Source organism: Podarcis liolepis (assembly GCF_965112155.1).
Source record: "Podarcis liolepis genome assembly, chromosome: 9".
Classification (NCBI taxonomy): domain Eukaryota; kingdom Metazoa; phylum Chordata; class Lepidosauria; order Squamata; family Lacertidae; genus Podarcis; species Podarcis liolepis.
Window position 1 is genome coordinate 540,007 of NC_139564.1, and position 24,352 is coordinate 564,358.

The following is a 24,352-nucleotide window of genomic DNA, read 5'->3' on the forward strand; positions in this document are numbered from 1 at the left end:
ACCAAATAACAAAAACCAAAAAGTTTTTAAGGAAAAAACTAGAGAAACCTAGAATTGAACAAAGCCTTAATGGGATGCTGGCTACAAACCTCATTTCACTGAACTATTCAGTTTCCTCCGAAGGAAATAGAGCAATCATAAACCTTAACTGATTTTAATGAAACTCGAGACCAGGGCTGAAAAGCTCCCCTGAGTTTACAGAAGCGGTTTGGAAACCTCAATGGCAAGTTTTAGACATAGCCCTGTTTAAAGAAAGCCAAGCAGTAGTAATAAGGAGTTGAGGACTCGGCTGTGAAAACTCTAGTTTTACAAAAAGGTTTAAAAAAAACTTGCAAAGGAATAGGAGATAAGCTGGTTTAGATTTTAAACAGACTCAAGAATGGGGCTGAAAGCTTTGGTCTGGATGTAACTGCTGATGTTAAAGACTGGTGAGCTTTCTGGGGTCCCCCAAGCGCCACCGCAGAGCCGGGGGAGATACTGCTAGCCCCCCATCTCTGGGCTTGGGGACCCCTGGCTCCCTCCTTCCAGTGAGGTGTGTGGGGGGAGGCTGAGTATTCAGAGATGCGTCTGTGATGTTCCCCCAGCAGCATGGAGGGCTGGCAGACCCCCAAGTAGGGAGGGAGGGAGGGAGCAGAGCAAGCTTTGTCTTCTGCCCAGCAGGACTTTGGTCATCTCTGAGCCAGGGCGGCCTGCTCTGACTCTGCTGCTTTTTATAGAATGGTAGAGTTGGAAGGGGAACCCTGCGGGCATCTAGTCCAGCCCCCGCAAGGCGGGAATCTCAGCTCAAGCATCCCTGACAGGGGGCCACCCAACCTGTGCTTGGAAACCTCCAAGGAAGGTGAGACCACCACCTCTTGTGGACATCCGTTCCACTGTCAAACAGCTCTTCCTGCTGTTGAGTCAGAAACACTTATTGTAATTTGAAGCCATGGGTTCAAATCCTGCCCTTCAGAGTTTTGAAGGCAGCTATCGTAGCTCCCTGCGTGCTCCCTGGAAGGACAGATCCTGAAGCTGAGGCTCCAAGACTTTGGCCACCTCATGAGAAGATAAGACTCCCTGGAAAAAAACCCTGATGTTGGGAAAGATGGAGGGCACAAGGAGAAGGGGACGACGGAGGACGAGATGGTTGGACAGTGTTCTCGAAGCTACCAGCATGAGGGAGGCAGTGGAAGACAGGAGGGCCTGGCGTGCTCTGGTCCAGGGGGTCACGAAGAGTCGGTCATGACTAAACAACAACAACAACATCGTAGCTCCTCTTTTCTAGGCTCAACATCCCCAGCTCCTTCAACCATTCCTCATACGTCTTGGTTTCCAGAGCCTTGGTCCTCCTGGTTTCCCTCCTTCCAGCTTGTCGATACCCTTCTTAAACTGAGGCACCCAGAACGTCAACTGCGCTCTGACCAAGGCAGAAAAGAGCAATGCTATTTCTTCCCTTGATCTCAAGACCCTTAACTTTTCTCGACACAGCCTGGAATCACATTTGCCTTTGTAGCTGCTGCAACACGAGCTCAAAGGGGGAGACAGTCCCAGCCCCCAGTCCTGGGGGAGGGGGGGGTGATGGTTACAGCCCCCAGTCCACAGGCAAGACCCACCGCTCTCTCTTGGCCTCCCCTAAGGCTCTGCCCTTCAGGGTGGGGGGAGCCCTGCAAAACCTCCCTCCACCCTCAGCTCTCCCAATTCATTCCCTATGGGCTTGGAGGGGGGCATTCCTCAGTCCTGCCCCACAGAGGACCCACAAAGACTGCTTGCCACTTTTCCTTTATTGGGCAAGACAAAAGCAGGGGCAGAGTTGCTTCTGGGAGGGGGGTGGCAGCAGATGGCTGTGGGCAGGTGAGGAGGGGGCTCATCCAAGCCAAAGCAAGCAGGGGGGCCCGAGTGGAGTCCATGGGGGGCGCACATGATTGTGTGAGCTAGTCTTCATCAGCCCTTCCTGTGAGCAGGGAGGGGTCCTCACCCTCCTCTCTGGAATTGGCCCCGGGGGCCTGGCTGCCACCTGCGGAAAGACAAGCAGTGATTTAATTGGGGGTGGGGGGTGGAATAGGACTGAGATCACCGGGGGGGGGGGAGGAAGAAAGAGGAGACCCACCTGCTCTGGAATCCCAGGTTGATTCCTCGGGGAGTTTGGCCTCGATGGACGGCGTCCCCTGGAAGCAGAGACTTGCTGAGCGAAAAGCCCCCAAGCCCCCTTCTCGTCCGCCCCAAGCCCCACCTGCCCACAGGTGTGTTACCTGCCCGGCGGGCCAGCTCTCCTCTTCCAAGGCGGACGTCCCATTGAACCCAGAGTATGGGGCTGAGTCAGGTGTTGGCGGAGGGTCTGCGAAGGGGAGAGGGGGCTGAAGAGTCTGGTCTTGCTGCCGTCCAACCTTCCCGCCCCCCCCCAAGAAAAAGGCATGCGCCAATTTGGCACACCCACCTAGTGATGGATTTATGTACAGTGGTGCCTCTGTTTGCGGACGGGATCCGTTCCAGAGCCCCGTTCGCAACCTAAAAGGAACGCAACCCGCTTCTGCGCATGCACGGGTCACAATTCAACCTTTCTGCGCATGCACGTGGCGTCATTTTGCGCGTCTGTGCATGCGCGAGCGGCAAAACCCAGATGTAACCCCTTCTGGTACTTCTGGGTCGCCGCGGGGCGCAACCTGAAAACGCGCAAGCTGAAGCAAACGTAACATGAGGTATGACTGTATAAGCTAAACAAGCTATACTTAGGGCCCCGCTCTTTTGGGGGGGGCACAAAAATTAAAGGAAAAAAACACCTGGATGTACATTTACAAAATATAAGATAAAAAGCTTTTTACTTGGATAAAATACATATTTTGTTATGTGGAAGTGGCTTGAGATCCCTATGAGGTCCATAAATGACCAGATAGCATCTATCCAACACAAAAAACAGCGACAATTTGTTGTGGACAAAGGACAGCTGGACATAGAAAGGGCCCCGTTACCTTCAGGAGCTGAGGGCCACATCAGACCTAAATCTGGCCCTGAGAAAACAAGAATCTGTGTCTATTTGGCTGGCTGTGTCTCCAACCAGTTTGGGCCAGAGAAGGTTCTCCTAAAAAACAGCGGAAGAGCTTGCAGGATCCGGCCCTTTCTACTCCAGCATCCTGCAAGCAATGTGGACTTTTTGCATTGCACTGCCTCCTACGTGGGGGGTGGGAATGGTTTCTGACCTGTCGCAGGATCCTTTCCCAGTGGGGGAGCCACAAACTCGCATCCATCCATCACTTCAGGAGCACCGGCCGTGGGGGTCCCTCCGAGATCTGGGTCCCAGAAGGAGGCGAGGTCCCTGGCCTCAGCATGGGGCAGGGCTTCCTCAGGGGGGCTGCCGAGCGGAGAAGCTGCCCCCCGGGCAGAGGACCCCGCTGAGCCCGTTTCCGTGGGGAGGCTGTGGGGCAAGGGGGCTGGAGGTGGGGACTTTGCCCGGGGAGCGCTGGCCAGGGAGGGCGACTCCATGCCGGCACTGTGGCCGATGCAGGGGGTCTCTTCTGCCCCATGCGGGGCGAAAGGGGGCTGGGGGCCAGACTCTGCTGGCAGAAGGTGGGGTGGGGGGCCCCCAAGTGCCTCTGGGGGGGCCAAGGCCTCAGCAAGCGGCTGGGTCCTGGCAGGATCCCCTGAGTCCAGCAGGGAAGGTGCCAGGAGTGGGGTGGGGCTCCCCCCAGGCGGGGAGGGGTCGAGGGGGGTCCTGCTCTCTGGGGCCGGAGGTGGGGGGCTTCTGGGCTCAGGGTCCTGGTTCCTGGCGGGTGGGGTTTTAGGGAGACGGGGGCTGGGAAGAGGGGCCGCTTGCGGGGAGCGAGGGGAGGGCGAGGGCGAGAAATCTCCGGATGGGCGCCTGGCAGGGGCAGCATCCGGCCCCCGGAAGATGTAGGCCGATTCCGTCAGGCTGCGCTGGTGGCGGAGGAAAGGGCGTCGCGGCGGTCCTGATCCGAGGGGGAAAGAGACACAAAATTATAGGTTTGCCATGTGTCCTTGTTTTCTGGGACACATCCTCTTTTTCCGGGGTAAAATTTCTGTCTGGGTGGATTTTTAAAATTTGCCCAAATGTCTCCAGCTAGACTTTTTGGATGAGACGTAACTGGTGGTTGAAGACTTGCTTTCCTCTTCTCTTCTCCCCCTGCAATAGATAAGAGCCTCTCTAGCAGGCACCCCCAAACTCGGCCCTCTAGATTTTTTGGGACTACAATTCCCATCATCCCTGACCACTGCGGTCCTGTTAGCTAGGAATGATGGGAGTTGGAGTGCCAAAAGATCTAGAGGGCCGCAGGTTGGGGATGCCTGCTCTATATTGAAAACGAGAGTCGTCACAATGTCCTCTTTTTCGCTCTCCAAAATACGGCAACCCAAAACTTTCTGAAAAGATTTCCGGCCGGGTGCTGGGCAGATGCGGTGGGGGAAAGTACCGTATTTTTCGCTCTATAGGACACACTCCAAAAATGAAGGGGAAATGTATGTGTGTCCTATGGAGCGAATGCAGGCTCCTTGGCTTCAGCGAGAGCAACGCGAAGCCTCCGAAGCGCAGAGGGGGCGCTCTCTCCAAGCTCCAGAGGCTACGCGTTGCTTTCGCTGAAGCCTGGAGAGCGAGAGGGGTCAGTGCGCACCGACCCCTCTCCCTCTCCAGACTTCAGGGATAGCCGCCTGAAGCCTTTGGAGCGCAGTGGGACCTCGTGCTGCGCTCCAAAGCCTTCGGGGTTAGCTGTGAAGGCACCCCGCTGCCCTGCGGAGGCTTGAAAGGCTGTCCCCAAAGCCAGTGTTGAGGCTGGAACTTAACAGGTTAAGTTCTTCCCATGATGCCACACCATTCTGACGTCAATTTTGGAAGCTTGGGAGGAGCTTGGGCAAAGTTTGCCAGTCCCACTCTGTGTTCTGTGGGGAAAAGACGCAGTTTTGGCATGGCTGCAAATAGTCCTGGAAATTCCTGAGAAATGCTGGAATAAAAGCTGTAAATAGACAAACTGGACTCTACGTGTGTTTGTCTGGAAGCGGAACCAAGCCACGTGACAGTTTACACCGCTGTGCAAAACTCTGCTATGGCGTGACTGAGAGTTCGGAGCAGAGCGTGCCGCAAGGGAAGTGTGCCGGGCTGTGAAAAGCTAATTGAGGGCCATAAATCAATTAGCGGGAGTCACTTCTGATAACAAATGTCACAGCGTCTCGCTGTTCTAGCTTGGGGATGCCGGGGCTTTATGGGGAAACCCCGGGCTTCCCCCTTCAGCCCCGACACTAATTTGATTCAGAATATTTTTTACTTGTTTTCCTCCTCTAAAAACTAGGTGCGTCCTTTGCTCGGGTGCGTCCTATAGAGCGAAAAATACGGTATTTTCTGCCTCCTAACCGAAACGTGGCCGTGTTTTCTGGCTTAATTCAAGCAAGAGGGAGATTTCCCAGATGAGGAAGAGCTGCGACTTGTAGAGGCGGCCAGGGCTGCCACTTTCGGTTCAAAGCAGGAAAGTTGTTTTTTTAATTATTGGATTGGGGCAAGAGGATCGGGAGAACCAGTAGCAGCCAGAAAGGAGACAGGCAGGAGCCCCTGTGGATCTTCCCCACCCCACTATTTTCCTGGTCCCTAAGCCAGAGCCATAGGATTGCAGGGTTGAAAGGGAACCCCAGAGGCCATCTAGTCCAGCCCGCTTTGGCAGGAATCCCAGCCAAAGGATCCCCGACAGACGGCCTCCCACCCAGCCACAGACGCCAGCTTTCGCACCCAACTCTCAAAGCATTTTTGCAGCCCCCACCGCCCCCTCCGTTCAAGGCTGTGCCAGGACCTCCCTCCCTCCCCTTTGTAAGGAAGCGCCCCAATAAAGTTGGGGGGTCCCCCCCTCACCTGGCCGTCCTCCCGTGGGAGAAGGCGACTCAGGGGCCCCCACCGCCGAGCCGGAGCGTTCCCTCTGGTGGAAGAAGTCTCGGGGGTCGTGGGGGCGCTGCGAGGCCAGTGCAGCCGCCTCCTGCGGGAAGGAGGAGAAGAGGACTGGCTGGGGGGGCCTTGCAGGGAGGGGGCCAACGCAGGATCTGGCCCATGGAGGAGGAGGAGCCCGGGGGCCACAGGAGGAGAGGCGGGGGCCTGGGTGTCCCGCGGAAACCAGCTAGGCCCCCCTGGAAGCCCCTCTTCCGCCTTGCAGAAGGACAGAAAGAGCCTTCAGGATCAGGCCAGAGACTCATCCAGTCCAGAATCCAGGTCTCAGAAGGGCCAAATAGGGGACCCAAGTGCGAAACCGCCGACAGAATCAGCACCAGAGCAAGTCTCTCCTCCTGTGCTTTCCAATTCAGAAGCATTCTGTGTCATTTTAGGGAGTGAAACTTATTTTTTTGCAATTTTTTTTCAGTGAGGGATCTTAAAATAGATGTTTTCGGGAGTTAGGGATTCAAATTTGCTATTACTTTTGCAACTGGACAATATTTAGCTTGGTATGTCGATGTCTGATGAAGAGGCATATAAACTGCTTTTGGAAAACCAAAGAGTTTTAATCTTACCTCCGGAAAATGCCAAGGAATGCTTAATAATAATAATAAATATTAATTTATAATTTAATTACAAGTACTTGGTGATCGTTTTTAATTAATCCTAGGCAATTGTATTCACATTTTACTTGCTCAGCAAAACTAAAATACATTAATTGAAGCAAAATATCTTTTGAATTCCCAAGTCACGTTACAATTTTTGAGCACCCTCATTTTGGGAGAGTGGAAAAATGCAACACGCCCTCCTGTGGGAGGGAGTTCCACAGGTAAACTACACACTTTTTATCCACCCTGAATCTTTAGCAAAAGGGAGGCAAAACCCCGGCCAGCCCTGTCCACTCACAGTGGCCTTCTCAGCGGAGCCGCTCAGGGGACCCCGTTCTGCCAGCGCCTTCTCTCGCTCCTGCTGCTGCTGCTCCTGTTTGGGGGAGACAGGGGGTCAGGGGGGGCCCAAGGGTCTCCTGCCCAACAGGAAAACCCTCCCCCACCCAACTGGAGGAGATGTCACCTGTGGGATTCCTGCCTGCCAGCCGGGCAGTTGCTAAACCCCACCTGTTGATCATGCAGCCGTACCCTGGACCTCCGGGGTCACCTTCCTGCCCCATGGAAGAGGCCAGGCTTAACCCCCCCTCCACCCTCCCCATGGAAGCCGAGGCAGCAATCGGCTGTGGACACGGGTGCGGATTCTGCCGCAGTCTGACTCACCCATCGGGCTTGCTCCCTCCTGCGCTCCTCTGCCTCCAGCTGGGCCTGTTGTTTCCTGCAGGAAAATGAGGGGTTGGGTGGGGTGTAAATTCAGCAGCGCCATCGCGGCTTGACGCCATTGCTATCCTTATTCTCTGTGAATTTCCCCAGTCCTCTCCTCAGGAAATTCAGGCCATCGCTGCCTCCTGCAGCAGGGAGTTCCACAGTTCAGCTGCGCTGTGTTCCACCTCCATCCCCGCCAATACCAGGGTGGGATTGAGGCATTCCCAAAGTAAAAGAAGGATTGGATTCTGATAATAAAATACACACAGAGGCTAGACCACCAAGACTCTGGGAGGGGTGTGTATAATAATAATTCCTGTCCACCCCTCGACCCAGGTCGTTTTATTCACAAAAGAACTTTTTACACAGTGTTTGTAAGAACCAATCGGATTTCCGCTGAGCATTTCAAAAAACCCCACGTGGGACAAAGTCAGATCAGAAGAAATTCTTTTAACTAAGAAGAGCTAATTTCCTACTTGAGCATGCATATGTAATTCAGAGTACAGTGGTACGTCGGGTTACAGACGCTTCAGGTTACATGGGCTTCAGGTTACAGACTCCGCTAACCCAGAAATAGTGCTTTAGGTTAAGAACTTTGCTTCAGGATGAGAACAGAAATCGTGCTCCGGCGGCGCGGCAGCAGCAGAAGGCCCCATTAGCTAAAGTGGTGCTTCAGGTTAAGAACAGTTTCAGGTGAAGTACGGACCTCCGGAACGAATTAAGTTCTTAACCCGAGGGACCACTGTAAATAAAAGAGGCCTAGAGGAATGCATTTAGGAAACTCCAGTGGTCATAAACAAGAGTAAACAGGAGAGGAAGGATGGCAAGGAGATACCGTATTTTTCACTCTATAAGACGCACTTTCCCCCTCCTAAAAAGGGGAAATGTGTGTGCGTCTTATGGAGCGAATGCCGGTGGGAGGCTCTGCTCAGCGCTCCCTTTAAAGAGCCGTGTGGAGCGTGTGTGCGGCTCTTGGGGGCTTTTCCCCAAGGAGGGAGAAGGGCGCGGCTCTTGGGGGAACCTTAGCCACGCGAAGCCTCTCCCGGGCAGGGGGTGAAGGCTCCCCTTGCCTGGGAGAGGCTGAGTGCGGCCCAGCAAGAAGCCAGGACAGTCAGCGGGATTGCTGCCCAGGAAAAGCCCTCAAGAAAACCCCAGAAAAGCCCCCAAGAGCCGCGCTCCCTTTAAAGAGCGCGCAGCTCTTGCGGGAAGTGGGGGCAAAGCCAGTAGGCTTGCTTTCGCTGAAGCCAGGAGGGCAAGAGGGAATGGTGTGCACCGATTCCGCTTGCTCTCCTGGCTTCAGGGATAGCCCCGCAAAGCCTCCTGCGCGAAGAGGGAGGAGCGCTCCCTCTTCACTCAGGAGGCTTTGCGTTGCTTTTTTGTTTCTTGTTTTCCTCCCCTAAAAACTAGCTGCGTCTTACGGTCCAGTGTGTCTAATAGAGTGAAAAATATGGTATTTCCCAGTAGTGATGTATGGAAGTGAGAGCTGGACCATCAAGGAGGCTGATCGCCGAAGAATGGATGCTTTTGAATTCTGGTGCTGGAGGAGACTCTTGAGAGTCCCATGGGCTGCAAGAAGATCCAACCTCTCCATTCTGAAGGAAATTAGCCCTGAGTGCTCACTGGAAGGACAGATCCTGAAGCTGAGGCTCCAAGACTTTGGCCACCTCCTGAGAAGAGAAGACTCCCTGGAAAAGACCCTGATGTTGGGAAAGATGGAGGGCACAAGGAGAAGCGGACGACAGAGGATGAGATGGTGGGATAGTGTTCTCGAAGAGACCAGCATGAGGGAGGCAGTGGAAGACAGGAGGGCCTGGCGTGCTCTGGTCCAGGGGGTCACGGAGAGGAGGACACGACTAAATGACTCAACAACAACAACAAAAATCTTTATCACCTTCCTGTGAAACTATTTCCAGGCCCTAAGATGAACAAAACCAGGGAAAGGCACATCAAAGAAACTGCCTGCTATCTTTTATGGCCCAGGATGCCCGATGCCGCAGCCGGCGACTGGTCTGTGTCCTAGGATGCTTATACCTGTCTGTCAGGTGTAGAGAAAGCAAAGATGCAGAGGCTTGTGGGATTCGATCAGAAATTATTGTCAATGAATCAAACCCAGTCAACGCAATGCTTTCATTGCTGAACCAATGTGGTGGAGTCTCCTTCTTTGGAGGTCTTTAAGCAGAGGCTTGACAACCATATGTCAGGAGTGCTCTGATGGTGTTTCCTGCTTGGCAGGGGGTTGGACTCGATGGCCCTTGTGGTCTCTTCCAACTCTAGGATTCTATGAGAGATCCTTACAATGGCTTGCTCCACATTTCATAATTCCTCATAGCAATCCCACCTGATCACTACATGGGAGAGCCCCCGTTTCCCTGCAGCCCCCCCAAGCCGAGCACCCACCTCTGCTCCTGGACGAGCCGCTCCTTCTCCTGCACCCGGCGCTCCCTCTCGGCCGCCTCCCGACGCTCCTCCTCCATGCGCTGCCGTTCCCAGCGGCGCCGCTCCTCCTGCGCCCGGCGGCGCTCCTCTTCCCGCCTCTGCTCCTCTTCCCTCTGGGGGGGGGGGGCGCAAGCAGCTGTGTGGTCAGGGCAGGCCGGGCAGAAAAGGCCACCCCAACCCCCCCTGGCATCTGGGTTTGCCCTGCCCCTGTGCCAGGGGTGCCCAGCGGGCAGGGGAGCCTCCCCTTGGCACCCTCCTCACCTCCGCCTGCGCCCAGAACGAGTCCCTCTTGGTACGGAGGATCTCCAGCGCTGGGTTGGTCTTCTTGTAGTTGGTGCCCTGGGGGAATGAACCGGCAGAGAGGCAGTGCGGCACAGTGGTTAGAGCACCAGGCTAGGACCCGAGAGAAACCAGGGTTCAAATCTCCACTCGGAGGGGATTTGAATCCTGCTTGGGGGCCAGTCAGCACCCCTCAGCCTAACCCACCTTGCAGGGTTGTCATGCGGATTAAATAGAATCAAAGGATTAGAAAGGACCCCAAGGGTCATCTAGTCCAACGACCTGCAATCGCGGGTTGGACTAGATGACCCTTGGTCTCCCTTTTAACTCTGCAATTCTTTGATATAAGGGATGTGTCTGGATGCCAACGGGCCACAACGTGCTCCAGGGGCAGGAGACCTGTCTGTCCCCCGACCGTTGGCACTCCCCTACACACGCACACAGGCCATTTTGAAACCCCACCCTCTCCTGGGCGTTCCAGGCTCCCCCAGCTGCCGGGCCCGATCCCCTGGGGCGCTGGCTGCCCCTCCCCACCCAGGGACTCCCCCCGGCTCCTCCTTACCACCAGCTCCTGAGGGTCACCCAGCGCCACCTTCTTTGCGGCCTCAGGACCTCCTGGCGGGGCAGCCAGGGGCAGCGAGTGCCTCAGCCCCTCCTGGGTCACCTCCTCCGCTCGGGACGCCTTCACCACCAGGCGGGCTTCCTGCAGGGGGGGAGCAGAGGGGAAGCACTGGGCACTCTCACCCAGGGCTGGGGGGGGGGCACACAGCATCAGCCTCCCCCAAGCGGGGGACCACAATCCACATCAGCACATCCAGGCCTCCATTGCCAGGGATTGGGGCCAGGGGAAACTGCCGGAGAAGGAGGCAGCCCAGCAAGAAGAGAGCAGGAAGGAGGGGCAGGGAAGGTGACAGTGCCCGTGAGCATGTGCAGAGTGTGTTCCTTGCACCGTGGAAGATGGAGCACGCTTGTTTCCTGCTGCTCCACAGGCCAGGACCCGAGATAATGGATTCAAATTAATAATAATAATAAATAATAAAATTTTATTTATATCCCGCCCTCCCCAGCCGAAGCCGGGCTCAGAGCGGCTAACAGCAGTAAACAGATTGCGAGAAAGGAGATTCCGACTCAATATTAAAAAGGTTCCGATGGTAAGAGAGGGTGGAACAGTTTTCTTCAGAAGGTGGTGGATTCTCCTTCGTTGGAGAGGATGGAGAGACACGTCAGAGGTGCCTTAGTTGCGATTCCTGGGGGCTGGACTAGATGGCCGCTGGGGGTCCCTCTGAACTCTAGGATTCTCTTAGGAAGCATGAGGCAGCAAGGGGGAGCCTTTGCCCAGCAAGCGCATTCTAACTCAGGATCCCTCTCCCTCCCCCCCCGAACACTTTGGGAGTGCCTAGACCAGGGGTCAGCAAACTTTTTCAGCAGGGGGCCGGTCCACTGTCCCTCAGACCTTGTGGGGGGCCGGACTATATTTTTGGGGAAAAAATGAATTAATTCCCATGCCCCACAAATAACCCGAGATGCATTTTAAATAAAAGGGCACATTCTACTCATGTAAAAACATGCTGATTCCTGGACTAAGATTCCCAGATTTAGAAGGCGACTGGGCCGGATCCGACCCCCGGGCCTTAGTTTGCCTACCCTGGCCTAGAAGGTGTGGCGTGAGAGGGGCCATGGGGGGGGGCCCACCTCCCTCTTGCCATTGAGCCCTGCCAATTCCCCAAGCCCTTCCCGCCCAGACAGTTGCCAGGGCGATCGAGGGAGAGTCTGGGATGGCAGCCTGGGAGAAAACTCATTCCAGCCTCAGATTCCTGGAATGTAGAACCTCTTGGGAACCAGATGTTTGCAGCTGGGTCCCTTCCGGCTGCGAGGAGGAAGCCTGGGAGGCAAAGCTGGGGGGGGGGCAGGGAGAGGGAAGAGAGAGCAAGGAGCTGGAGGAGCAGCTGTCTCCTCTTGAGGATCAAAAGGGGGGCAAGGCCTTCCCCCTTCCCACACTCCCAGGGTGTGGGGGTCAGGATCCTCAATAATAAAATTTTATTTATATCCCGCCCTCCCCAGGCAAAGCCAGGCTCAGAGCGGCTAACAACAGTAAAATAATAAAACATTCTAAAATCAGTTCATTATAAAATTAATTCAAATCAAGCCACTGGCAACCATTGGGCCAGAGCTCCGCGAAGATTGCCGAGGGAGGGAGTCAGGCTATGTCCTGGCCAAAGGCCTGGTGGAACAGCTCTGTCTTGCAGGCCCTGCGGAAAGATGTCAAGTCCTGCAGGGCCCTGGTCTCTTGGGACAGAGCGTTCCACCAGATCGGGGCCACAGCCGTAAAAGCCCTGTCTCTGGTTGAGGCCAGCCTAACCTCCCTGTGGTCTGGGACCTCCAAGATGTTTTTATTTGAAGACCGCAAGGTCCTCCGTGGGACGTACCAGGAGAGGTGGTCCCATAGGTACGGGGGTCCTAGGCCGTATAGGGCTTTAAAGGTTAAAACCAGCACCTTGAACCTGATCCTGTACTCCACCGGGAGCCAGTGCAGCTGGTATAGCACCGGGTGAATGTGATCTCGCAGCGAAGACCCCGTAAGGAGTCTCGCCGCGGCATTCTGCACCCGCTGGAGTTTCTGGGTCAGTCTCAGGGGCAGCCCCACGTAGAGCGAGTTACAATAATCCAGTCTGGAGGTGACCGTCGCGTGGATCACAGTGGCTGGATCAGGGCGAGAGAGGTAAGGAGCCAACTGCTTAGCTTGGCGGAGATGAAAAAATGCCGCCTTTGTTATAGCTGCAATCTGCGCCTCCATGGAGAGGGAGGTGTCGAAGATTACACCCAAACTCTTAACGGACGGTGCTGGCACTAATTGCACCCCCGCAAGAGATGGGAGTTGCCCCCTCAATCCCATATCGTCCCATCCCAGCCAGAGGACCTCTGTCTTCGAAGGATTTAACTTCAACCGGCTCCCACGTAACCATCCAGCCACAGCTTCCAAGCATCTGATCAGTGTGTCTGGGGCCGAGTCAGGATGGCCATCCATCAACAGATAGAGTTGGGTGTCATCGGCATACTGATTGCAGCCCAGCCCAAAACTCCGGACAAGCTGGGCGAGGGGGCACATAAAGCGAGGGGCTTGTCCAAAACTGACTCCGGCAGGCAGGGAGGTCTGGGGCAGCCCCTTCCTCGCTCCCCACCCAGGGGAAACGGCCATTTCCGATGGATGCTGTCAGCTCACCTTGAAAAAGGCTCGGATGGCCGGCAGGTGCCCAGCGCAGGCCTGCTTCTGCTGCTCCGAGACCTTCTCGCCAACCTGGTGCCAAAGAGAAGGGACAGAAGTTCAGACCCCTTTCCCCGAAGGCCCTGGGGCAAAGCGAGGGGGCCCCAAATCGAGGGAGCTGGCCTGTTGCCCGCAGTGCAGCTGCCCAGGCCGAGAAATTCCTGGCAAGGCAGGGGGCTGGGAAGGGAAAGAAGGGGGCTCTGTTTCGCCCGGAGGTTTCCCAAGGGAGCCCACCTCTCAGGTAGGCGGGCGTAGGAAGAGGGGTTCCTGCATCCACAGCGGGTTGGGCTGGATGGCCTTTGAGGTCCCCTTCATAAAATCCAGGACATTTTGGATCAGGAAAGGGTTGAGCAATTTGGGCTACTAATGGCTCTGCAGTGCTTCTGAATGCCAGTTGCGGGAAACGGCAAGAGGGAAAAGTTGCTCTTGTGCTGGGATCCTGCTCACGGGTTTCCCTTGGGGGCACCTGGAATTCGATGTACGGAATCCGATGGCAGCTGCGAAGGGGGGCATGCACTCTGCACATGCCCGTTAGCCCTGTTCCTCTGCAGATCAGCTCAGGTCCTTTGGAGGTTGACCCCTTTGCAAAATTCTGAAGACCCTGGCGCTTGGCAGAAGTGCGGGCAGCAAGAGGAGGAGCCAGATAAGGAGGTTCCTGGCTCCTGTGTGGCTCCCCCAGGAGCCTGGCAGGAAGTAGCAAGTAGGGTGGGGGGGTTGCCACCCCTGGGAGTCCAGCCAGATCCCAGCAACCCCCCCACAACCCCCCCCCCCAGTCTCTGAGCCCACTGGGGAGGAGAGCGGCTTTGCAGTTCCCACAACGTAGGCTGAGGCTGTGCAGGGGAACGGGGAAACGTGGGCTGAGCCTGCCGGATCAGGCCCATGGGGGACCAGCCAGTCCAGGATCCTGTCCTCACAGTGGCCAACCAGATGCCCCGGTGGGAAACTTGCAAGCAAACAGGATCCAGACCCAAGAGCAACCCTCTCCCCTCCTCGGTTTCCTGTGGCAAGGAGTTCCATAGTTTAATTGCATGAAGAAGTCTTGTGTCATCAACGTACTGCTCACCCCAAAGACGCCAACTATAGGGGGCAGAAGGGGCTTCAGTCCTCTCAATATTTCTGGGCAGGGGGCTGAGCCCTCCCAATATTGAGGGGGGCATCATCCTACGCCATCCCTGGGTGAGTGCTGGCATGCCAGGCAGGGGCGGGATGGGTCACGTGACGCCGGGCCCCCTCAATGTGGGGGGCACGTTGGCACCCCTGGCTCGCCCTGAACACTCAAGTCATTTATTCACAAGCTTAAAAGCCCTTTTCTGTGCAGCCCCTCTTTGCAAGGGGGACCCACTTGCCCTCTTGCAGAAGACCCCCTGGAAGTGCCCAGGCAGACCCCCGGCTCACCCAGCTGATGAGGACCACGTGCTGCTGCCCCGTGGCGGCATCTGGGAGGCGGCACAGGCCGTACATGACGCTGCCGCTCTGGAAGCGCCTGGCCAGCTCATCGGGACCCCCGGCTGGAAAGGGAGGTGGGGAAGAGGGAAGCAGCAAACATCCAAATCACCTTCATTTCTCTGCAAGTCGCCTTTCCATAGTTAAACCACGCGCAATTACGGAATTTCAGAAATGTAACAAAAGTAGCCAGAAGCAAATGAAAACATCCCTAGAAGTCTGCATCATTTGTGAGTCTCGTTTGATATACATGTAACAAATAATTATGCAATATAAATTAAACAATCAAAATAACGTTAAAAATACAGAAAAGTCAATACCGGTAACGGCAAAAATTTAGCACCTGCAAGATTAAAAAAACAAACCCTCAGCAATGCCCCACCCAAAGAGATTCAGGCATCCTAAGCAACAGGTCCTGCGGAACTCACTGCCTCTAGAAGGAGAAGAAAGGGCAGGACTGCTGAGCAGGCCGTAGGGCCTCCCTGCCACAATGGAGGGCCAGAGGGGCTGGCTCCAAGGTGGCCCCGGGAGCTTTGCCATGGTTTGTACCCCCTGGCCTGGCAAGTCCTTGAGAGACAGTGTCCCTGGTCCCTCTCAGCCCACCCCCGACAAGGGAGAATAGCCACGGGGCTTCGAAGTCTTACCTCCAGAGTCCAGGAGCTTCAGCTCGTTGCCTTTTTCGTAGGAAAAGAGGGCCCTGGGCAGGAGACAGAAAGAAGGATGTCCCATTAGAGAAGCACAGAATTGCAGAATTGGAAGGGAGCCCTGAGGGTCTGTGTGTGTGGTTTGGGAGTTGCACAACCAGGGGAAAAACAATGCTGTCCAGGGTGGTAAAGACTGCGGAGAGAATAATTGGGTGCACTCTTCCCACCTTGGATCAAACCTATACTTACAGGTGCCATAAGAAAGCTGCAGAGATAGTGCAGGATAGTGCGCACCCCGGAAATGATCTTTCAGCTTCTGCCTTCTAGAAGAAGGTCCAGGGTTATAAAGACTAGGACTAGCCGCCTGAGAAACAGTTTCTATCCAAATGCAATTTTGGTTTTAAACGCAGTGTAAGGGACGTGGGTGGTGCTGTGGGTTAAACCACAGAGCCTAGGGCTTGCTGATCAGAAGGACGGCGGTTCGAATCCCCACGACGGGGTGAGCTCCCGTTGCTCGGTCCCTGCTCCTGCCAACCTAGGAGTTTGAAATCACGTCAAAGTGCAAGTAGATAAATAGGTACCACTCCAGCGGGAAGGTAAACGGCGTTTCCGTGCGCTGCTCTGGTTCGCCAGAAGCGGCTTAGTCTTGCTGGCCACATGACCCGGAAGCTGTATGCCGGCTCCCTCGGCCAATAAAGCAAGATGAGCGCCACAACCCCAGAGTCAGCCACAACTGGACCTAATGGTCAGGGGTCCCTTTACCTTTACATACAGTGGTGCCTCTGGTTGCGAATGGGATCCCTTCCATAGGCCCGTTCGCAACATGAAAAGAGCGCAACCCGCAGCGGCACATTTGCGCATGCATGGGTTGTGACTTGCCTCTTCTGCGCATGCGTGCGATGTCATTTTGTGCTTCTGCGCATGTGCGTGATGTCATTTTGTGCTTCTGCACATGCGCGAGCAACAAAACCCAGAAGTAACCCTTTCCGGTACTTCCAGGTCACCGTGGGACGTAACCTGAAAGAACGTAAAATGAAGCAGACGTAACATGAGGTATGACTGTAGATAATTTAGGAAGATGAAAAATTGCCAAAGTATTGATATGCAGTTGAAAATAAATTCTGTAGGACGCATGGAAGGGACGGGGGGGGGGAGTCAGGTGAGTCAGAGTAATCTCAATAATTAAGATTGAGAATTGTTTTTGTTGCATGTTTATATTTTTTTTTGGGGGGGGGGAATTAATTTCAAGGAGGAGGAGAAGGAGAAGAAGAAATGAATGACAAAAGACAGACAAATTCATGGAGGGGAGCCGGCTACTAACAGTTCCTAGCCAAGATGGCTGGGCTCTAAAACCAGCTGCTGGAACCAAAGGAGGGAAGAGGGGTCTTGTGTGCGAATCCTGCTTGTGGGCTTCCCATGGGGGCCTCTGCTTGGCCACGGTGAGAAGAGGGGGCTGGATCCATGCGCCTATGTGCCTCCTAAGGCAGCTGCAGATGGAGCCCAGCAAGGGGGGGGGGGAGGCAGAGAGTGAAGTCTCAAGGAGCTGTGGGGTATCCAAAGAATCTGGCAGCGGAAATCCTTTTTCAAGCAGCACGTCGTTAATGTACGGAATGCATCGCAGGAGGATGTTGCAACGCTTGCTGGCCGGCAGTTTTGCAAAAGGATGCGCCCATTGCGGAGAGGAGAGGCCACAGCCCTGAGCCAGGATAGCTTGGGGGCCCTCCATGCTCCGAAATGGTCTCCCCCAGGGATTGCAGGAAAAGACCTGCCAAGGAAATTGAGAAATATCTTCATGTGTGTGACAACGGCAGCAAGAGTCTTAAGAGCACAAGGGTGGAAGAACAAGGAAATCCCGACCAAAGAACTGTGGCAAGAGAAACGGATGGATTACGCGGAATTGGCGAAATTGACACACAAACTACGTGATGAGGACAACGGTGACTTTAAAGAAGAATGGGAACCTTTTACAAAGTACTTAAAGAAACAATAAAATGAACTGTATTATTGTATTTTAATATTTTGTTGAAGCTGCCCAGAGTGGCTGGGGAAGCCCAGCCAGATGGGCGAGGTATAAATAATAAATTATTATTATTATTATTATTATTATTATTATTATTATTATTATTATTAACTGGACTCCTTGGCAGGTTTGGAATAAACATACACAATTTTTTTTTTGGTAACATATTGATAGATTAATGAAGGAACTTTACAATCTTATAATATGCAGAGAATAAAATGTGCTGAGAAACCAGAGAGAGGAGCTGAGGGAAGTCTGGGAGGTGGGGTGGGAGGGGTTTTTCCCCCTTTTTGGGGAGGGGGGAGAGGAAAACTGGGGGGGGGAATGAGGATGATGTATTTTTGATAAATTGTTATGTTGAATTTCCTAACCCGCCTCGCAGGGTCGTTGTGGGGATTAAGTGAGAAGGGGGAGACACATGCATGCCCCCTTGATTAATTAAATAAATCAATTTAATTAATTAAACCAACCAATTAACTGCCCCCCACCCTGACTTCCTATAGGTCTTGGCTGAGGGAGCAGCCCCTCCCCCTCCCAGCATCTGGACCTGAATGAGAGGAAATGCATCCTCTCCAGAACTATCCCCCCCCCCCCGGAGCACAATGGGGCAGGCAGGGGGGCAGGGGAAGCCCAGCAGGCCTGCCTGGTCTCTGGAAGGAGCCACTTGGGACGCAGCCCCCCCCCCAAGCCCCCCTCCCTAGGTCCAGGCCCTGGTCTGGCACACAGTTGCCGCCCAGCCCCCTCCCAGGAGAAAAACGGTGGGGCAGAAGACCCATAAGGAAAGATGGAGGCGTTTGGGGCTGTTTGGCTCGGGAGAAAGGCCAGGAGAGGAGCATGGACAGAGTGCAGAGAGAAAAAGGCTTCCCAGAACTTGTGCACGTCCCGGGAAGCTGGAGGTTGGAAGATTCAGGACAGGAAAATCCTTCTTCGTGCAGCACAGGGTTAACCTGTGGAACTCCCTGCCACAAGCGGCAAGGATGGCTTTAAAAGAGAATTAGACCAATTCATGGAGGAGGAGAGGGCTAAAAACAAAAAGCAAAAACAACTTACTCCTTAACTTAAAGAAAACAAAAGAGATTATTGTGGACTTTAGGAAATGTAAACTGAATATTCAGCCACTTATTATTGAGGGGAAGTGCGTGGAACAGGTCTTGGTGTTTCGATTTCTGGGAATGGAGTTGAGAGATGACCTAACCTGGGGAGAAAACAGCAAAGACCTGGTGAAGAGAGCACAACAGAGGTTATAATTTCTGAGAATCCTCCGGAAAAACAATCTCTCAAAGGACCTGTTGATGGCATTTGACCATTGTACTGTGGAGAATGTATTAATTTATGGTCTGTGCGTGTGGTTTGGGAGCTGCAGGGCCAGGGGAAAAACAATGCCATCCAGGGTTGTAAAGACTGCGGAGAGAATAATTGGGTGCACTCTTCCCACTTTGGATCAAATCTATGCTTCCAGGTGCCATAAGAAAGCTGCAGAGATAGTGCAGGATAGTGCGCACCCCGGAAATGATCTCTTTCAGCTTCTGCCTTCTGGAAGAAGGTCCAGGGTTATAAAGACTAGGACTAGCCGTCTGAGAAACAGTTTCTACGCAAATGCAATTCTGGTTTTAAACACAGTATAAGGAGTTTCTATAGGAGTATATTGTGTTTTAAAATGGGGTTTCAGAGTTTTTAGGGGTTTTTGAATGTCTTATGTAGATTTTTCAATTTCATTGTTCTGTATGGGACAGTCCCATGGACTGCAAGGAGATCCAACCTCTCCATTCTGAAGGAAATCAGCCCTGAGTGCTCCCTGGAAGGACAGATCCTGAAGCTGAGGCTCCAAGACTTTGGCCACCTCAGGAGAAGAGAAGACTCTCTGGAAAAGAACCTGATGTTGGGAAAGATGGAGGGCACAAGGAGAAGAGGACAACAGAGGGCGAGATGACTGGACAGTGTTCTCGAAGCTACCGGCATGAGGGAGGCAGTGGAAGACAGGAGGGCCTGGCCTGCTGTGGTCCAGGGGGTAACGGAGAGGCGGACACAACTAAACGACTAAACAACAACAACAATCGTATTGTATGGATGGCTCCTAGCCAGGCTGTCTGCCTCCGCTGTGACGCTTCTGAATGCCAAGTTGCTGGAAACCCCAGGAGGGGAGGGGGCTCTTGTGTTCGAATCCTGCTTACGGGTTCCCCATCTGGTTGGCCCCTGTGAGAACAGGGTGCTGCACTAGGTGGCCCCCTGGCCTGTTCCAGCTGGCTAATCTTGTGTTCTCCACTGACTGAGACACCCCCACCCCAGATCCTTCACCCCCTACTGTGGGGCTGGGCCCCACTGCTGGCCACAACCCCCCCACACACCTCCCCGCCACAGTTCCTACTGCTAGCAATAATTCTGCAACTGGGTGCAGCCTCCCCTTCAGGGCATCAGGGTGAGGTGATGGGGTTGGCAGCGGATGAAAGGCTTTCCGGCGCCTTCCGCCAGCCCCCCTGCGGCCCTCCTTCCCCGTCTGCACCGGATCCTGTTACAGCCTGCACACCCAGCCCAGGCACTCAGCCCTCAGACGCGGAAACATTCGGGGAAGAAGGGGAGGGCATGGGAGCCAGAGGCTGAGCTCTGCCACTTCAGAGATCCGGCGTGATTGTGTTGCGTCGGAACCTGGGTTCAAATCTGCTCACTGAGTGATCTGGGGCCAGCCACCACCTCCCAGCCTAACCTACCTCGTTGGGACGGAGAACAGCGCATGCCACCTTCAGCTCTTTGCAATAAATAAATGAGACGTGTGTCACGGATGCTGCAATGGGAGGGGGGCTCGGCTGATCCCCCTCTTCTGGCCAAGGAGGATGAAGCCCCAAGGGAAAGGCTAAAAGGGGCTTGGAGTCCCCCCAGCTGGCCAGAATCGGGGGCAAGGACACCACTGCCCTCTGGTCTGCCTGGGAAGATGGTGGAGCAGCGTAAGAACAGAAGGAAAATCGTTCTTCCGAGAGCAAGCGGGATTCAGCCCTTAGGGGAGAATCCAGCTTCTCAGGGGGGCACTGCAAGCCCCCCAAAACCTCAGGAGGAAGATCCTGAGGGCAGGTTTCCAGTGGAGCCGAAGAACGGTCTCTCTGCCACCTGAAACACCAGTGGTCCAACTAGCCCAGGATCCTGTTCTCACAGGAGGGCAACTAGATGTCCCCATCGGAAAACCCCAAGCAGGATTCGAACACAGCGGGTGAGAGGAGACTGGGCACCAAATGCCTTGAAGGGGCCACTGTGGTCCTGAATGCCCCCTATGTTGGCACCCCAGGCACCCCACAAGGCCAGACCGCCTGCCTGCCGCCACCTGGGACACAAAGGAGAGGCAGCAGGCCCAGGGGTTCCCTCAGCATGCTCAGAAGGGAAAGGCATTCTGCACAAGCTCAGGGGCACTCTTGTCTGAGTCCTGGCGCTACAAACAGGGCTGGCAGCCTGAGCTCTGAAGGGCACATCCAGATCTCTCAGGTAGGGGGAAGGAGGCAAGGCAGGTCGGCTGGTCCTTGCCAGAAAGTGGGCAGTGCGCCCCAGAGAAGCCCCTGCCCTCCTCAGGAGAGGCACAGCCACACACCTGAGGAACACCTGTCCGGGCAGGTAAGGCAAGCCTTCTTTTGTTGCCGAGAACCAGAGCCAGCCTGGCTGGATTCCACCGCTAAGAACTTCCTGGTGGGGGTTCCAGTTGCCTCCACCTGGGCAGCCCATAGCAAATAATAATAATAATAATTTATTATTTGTACCCCGCCCATCGGGCTGGGTCTCTCCCTCTCCCCCCAAGCCCAGCCCCATTCTGAAGCTGAGCCTTGGTCTAGGGCTGCCCTTTCCCTCCCCAAAGATTGCCACCCCCTTTCGCTGGCATGGGGGGGGTGAGTATCTGCAGACATGGCAGCGCCGCCTCCCCCAGGGCAGAAAGGAGAGGACTCCACGCACAACATGCGCTCACATGCGCAGGTAAACGCAGCGCCTCTGCCTGGAGTGCTCAGGAAAGCCAAGCGGAGGGAGGGCGAAGCCGGCGCGATGCCGCCGTGGTTGGAGTGAGGGGCCAGGGTTCGAATCCTCCCACTCAGCCAGGAAACATACTGGGTGACCTTGGGAGCTGTCCCTGCCTCTCAGCCTAGCCTACCTTTCAGGGTTGTTGTTAGGATTTTATTATTTTTTAAAATAATTTTTATTGAGTGATTTTATGTTACAAAAAACAATACAGCCATACTACCACTAAATATAATGAAGAAATAAAAATGACATACATCAGTATTTAGTTTATTTACTGTCTTATTTCCTCCCAAACATTCCATACAAAAACACACATATGTGCAGACACCCACACACCCGCACACAAAACGATAGTAATGAAAGTAAATATTCCCCCCCCTTTTATCTTCCAAAATCTTTTCTTCAACTTTGACTTCCTGTCAAGTCCCTTTGCATACATTTTATCTTACAATCGAATGTACGCAAAACAACAAACCTTTCTATATACATTTTCCAATACATTCCGAAAACATAATCAATCCTTAATTCTTGTCCACCTCCTTTGAGTTCCTTTCTCACTCGAATGCTAGCACGGAGTCAAAACGATTCTTGTATTTTTGAACATATCTTCTATAACCACCCCATTTTTCCTGCAAATTTTTGCTTTGAGTTTCCTCTGAGTTTACTAGTCAGTTGAGCCATCTAGGGTTGTTGTTAGGATTAATTGCGGGGGAGAACCATGTACCGTATTTTTTGCTCTATAAGACGCACCAGACCACAAGACGCACCTAGTTTTTTGAGGAGGAAAACAAGAAAAAAAATATTCTGAATCTCAGAAGCCAGAACAGCAAGAGGGATTGCTGTGCAGTGAAAGCACAAATCCCTCTTGCTGTTCTGGCTTCTGGGATAGCCGCGCAGCCTGCATTCGCTCCATAAGACGCACACACATTCCCCCTTACTTTTTAGGAGGGAAAAAGTGAGTCTTATAGAGCAAAAAATACCTGGAGCTCCTTGGAGTAAAAGGTGGGCCACAAATGCAAGACACATATAAATGCAAGACCTCGCACTGCAACTCCCAAAAATGAGATGGCAAAGGGGACCATCTTTGCTCCAGCTGCAGAAACCACATCCTCCACTTCTCCTGCCAGCCTCCCCCCCCCCCCAATTCCCATCACTCCCCAGGATTATATAACTGTGCTGCCTGGAGGACATGAGACTGATCTGGCCGGATCCAGCTGCCTCTCCCCTTGGTTTCTGCAGGTTGGAAAATAAGTCCAAAATCCACAGCCGTTTCATAACCCGTGTCCTTCTCGCCCTCCCCACAGCCAGTCCCACGGCGGAGGCTGCTGGTGCCTCAGCCCCATCTCCTCCAGGGACGTCCTTGAGGCAGGATTAAGCCAGAGCCGGCAGGGAAGGGAAGAGTTAAGCAGCCGCCAGGTGAGGGCAGGTGGCCAGCCAGGATTAATCACCTGGTGACAAAGAGCAGCTGACATTTACCCAAAACAAGAGGTGCCAGGAGTCCTTGAGGGGCCTGATCCTGAGAGGGGGGTGGGGAAGGCCCAGTGGGGGTGTGTGCTCCTGGCCCCGGGTGCAAAAGGGTCCAGGGAGCTATAAGGCGCCCACCAACATTTGAGGCACAATGCACACCCCATTCAGGTGAGTAAAACTGAACTGGTTGAACTGGCTGTGGGCAGGATATCTAGGCAGTCAGGGCAGGTGGGGGGGGGGTCCCAGACGACCCAGATAAGGCCACCCATGCCTACTAGCCACCAGGGCTCTGTTGGGCCGGATCCTGCTTTCTGGTTTCCCAGAGGCCACCCTGAGAAGGACAGGATCCTGGCACAGACGTGCCCTTAGGCAAGCCTGCATTGGCAATGCCATCCCCATGCAAGGTGGCACCTCCCCCAAGGACTGAATCCTGACCCATCCCTTCCAGCCTGGTGTGGGGCTCCCTCTTCCTCGCCCAGCAGCCTCGATTTCCCCCTTCCCATTCGGGGGGTGGGCAAGGAGCAGCCATGACACTCTGACCTTCCTCTGTTTGGGGTTGCCAAGATGCCACTGCAGCCTTTTGCCAACCTATGGGAGCCCACTTTGGACTACAGCTCCCATCATCCCTGACCCACACTGGTTGGGGTTGGGCTAGATGGCTCTTGGGGATCCCTTCCAGCCCTGCCATGCTACGATTCTGGGATGGGAGGTTCCAAAACTCCTGGGGGGCACCTGGCTGGCAAACGCTGGCGAAGGAACCCTGGCCTGAAGCGAGGCTGGAGCCCAGGCTGCCTCTGCTGAGTCCCCGTTGGACGGGTCTTTGGGGCGACCCCCAGCTGCCTTTCATGGAGGGGGCGGCCTTGCCTCCTCCTCGTTCTTGGAGGGGGAGTGTAGGGCCCCGATCCCAGGGGGCAACCTCAGCAGCCCTGCCTTTCGGGAGCTGCTGGGGGGCGTGCAGGTCTCCCGTCGGGGCTCCCGGCTCCCTCCCGTCCCGAAAGGCTCCCCATGGCTGCCTGGCAGCGGCTGGGCACCCAACGGGCCTGCGCCTGGCGGCGTCCTTCTTTCTCAGGGCGGGCTGGCACCCAGAGGGGCGCCCTGGGAAGGCCCCCTCCTCCTCCCCAGCCGCCCCCCGACGTGGGTCCCGCGGGGCTTCTCCCGACGCCCCCCTGCGCCCCCCACTCACTCACCAGCTGGCGGCCGCCCTCCCGCTCGCCACGTCGCCCTTGGCAGCCAGCAGCGCCAGGCTGTGCTTCTCCAGGTTGACGCCGCCGCTGCCCATCTCGACGACCCCCGACGGCGCCCCACAGACGGCCGGACGGACTCCCCGCGCGGCGGCAGCCAGGGAAGGACCTCCCTCCCCCCCCCGAGCCCCGCCCCAGCCCCAGCCCACCGGGGGAGGGACCGGATCGGAGCTTCCTTTTGGCCCGCCCCGTCGGGGCGCAGAAGGAGAAGCAGCCGGGAAGCTCTGCCAGGCGGGTCCCGTCCGCCTTTGCCGCCTGCCCCCTCGAGGGTGGGACAGTGGAGTAGCTGCCCCAGCCTTGCTTTCCAGCTGAGCCTCAGCCCCCTGGACGTGGCGCCCACGGGAGATGCGTGGATTTTGCCCGCGCC

At 55.0% G+C, this 24,352-nt stretch overlaps 1 protein-coding gene across 2 annotated transcripts; it reads right to left on the minus strand.

Moving 5' to 3' along the window:
* Positions 1-1,742: 1,742 nt before the first annotated feature.
* On the minus strand, positions 1,743-24,093 carry LOC310685802 (uncharacterized protein). Of its 2 annotated transcripts, none has more exons than XM_083458754.1 (14): positions 23,932-24,093; positions 15,268-15,320; positions 14,576-14,688; positions 13,139-13,213; positions 10,481-10,621; positions 9,901-9,978; positions 9,601-9,752; positions 7,162-7,216; positions 6,800-6,874; positions 5,822-5,942; positions 3,174-3,920; positions 2,229-2,314; positions 2,087-2,144; positions 1,743-1,993 (listed from the first exon to the last, which is right to left on the minus strand). In XM_083458754.1, the coding sequence occupies exons 1-14, from the start codon at positions 24,021-24,023 to the stop codon at positions 1,911-1,913; spliced, it is 1,929 nt and encodes a 642-aa protein (XP_083314880.1). In that variant the 5' UTR covers positions 24,024-24,093; the 3' UTR covers positions 1,743-1,910. The 2 variants fall into 2 exon arrangements, with proteins under 2 accessions (XP_083314880.1, XP_083314881.1); XM_083458755.1 differs by having other exon boundaries at positions 15,268-17,032; positions 23,932-24,065.
* Positions 24,094-24,352: the final 259 nt, after the last annotated feature.

Coding starts and splice junctions, on each gene's coding strand:
- LOC310685802 (XM_083458754.1), bottom strand. CDS start 24,023: ATGGGCAGCGGCGGCGTCAACCTGGAGAAGCACAGCCTGGCGCTGCTG. Junction 7,217..9,600: donor CGGCTCGTCCAGGAGCAGAG/GTGGGTGCTCGG, acceptor ATTTTCCTGCAG/GAAACAACAGGCCCAGCTGG. Junction 2,315..3,173: donor GGGAAAGGATCCTGCGACAG/GTCAGAAACCAT, acceptor TCCCCTTCGCAG/ACCCTCCGCCAACACCTGAC.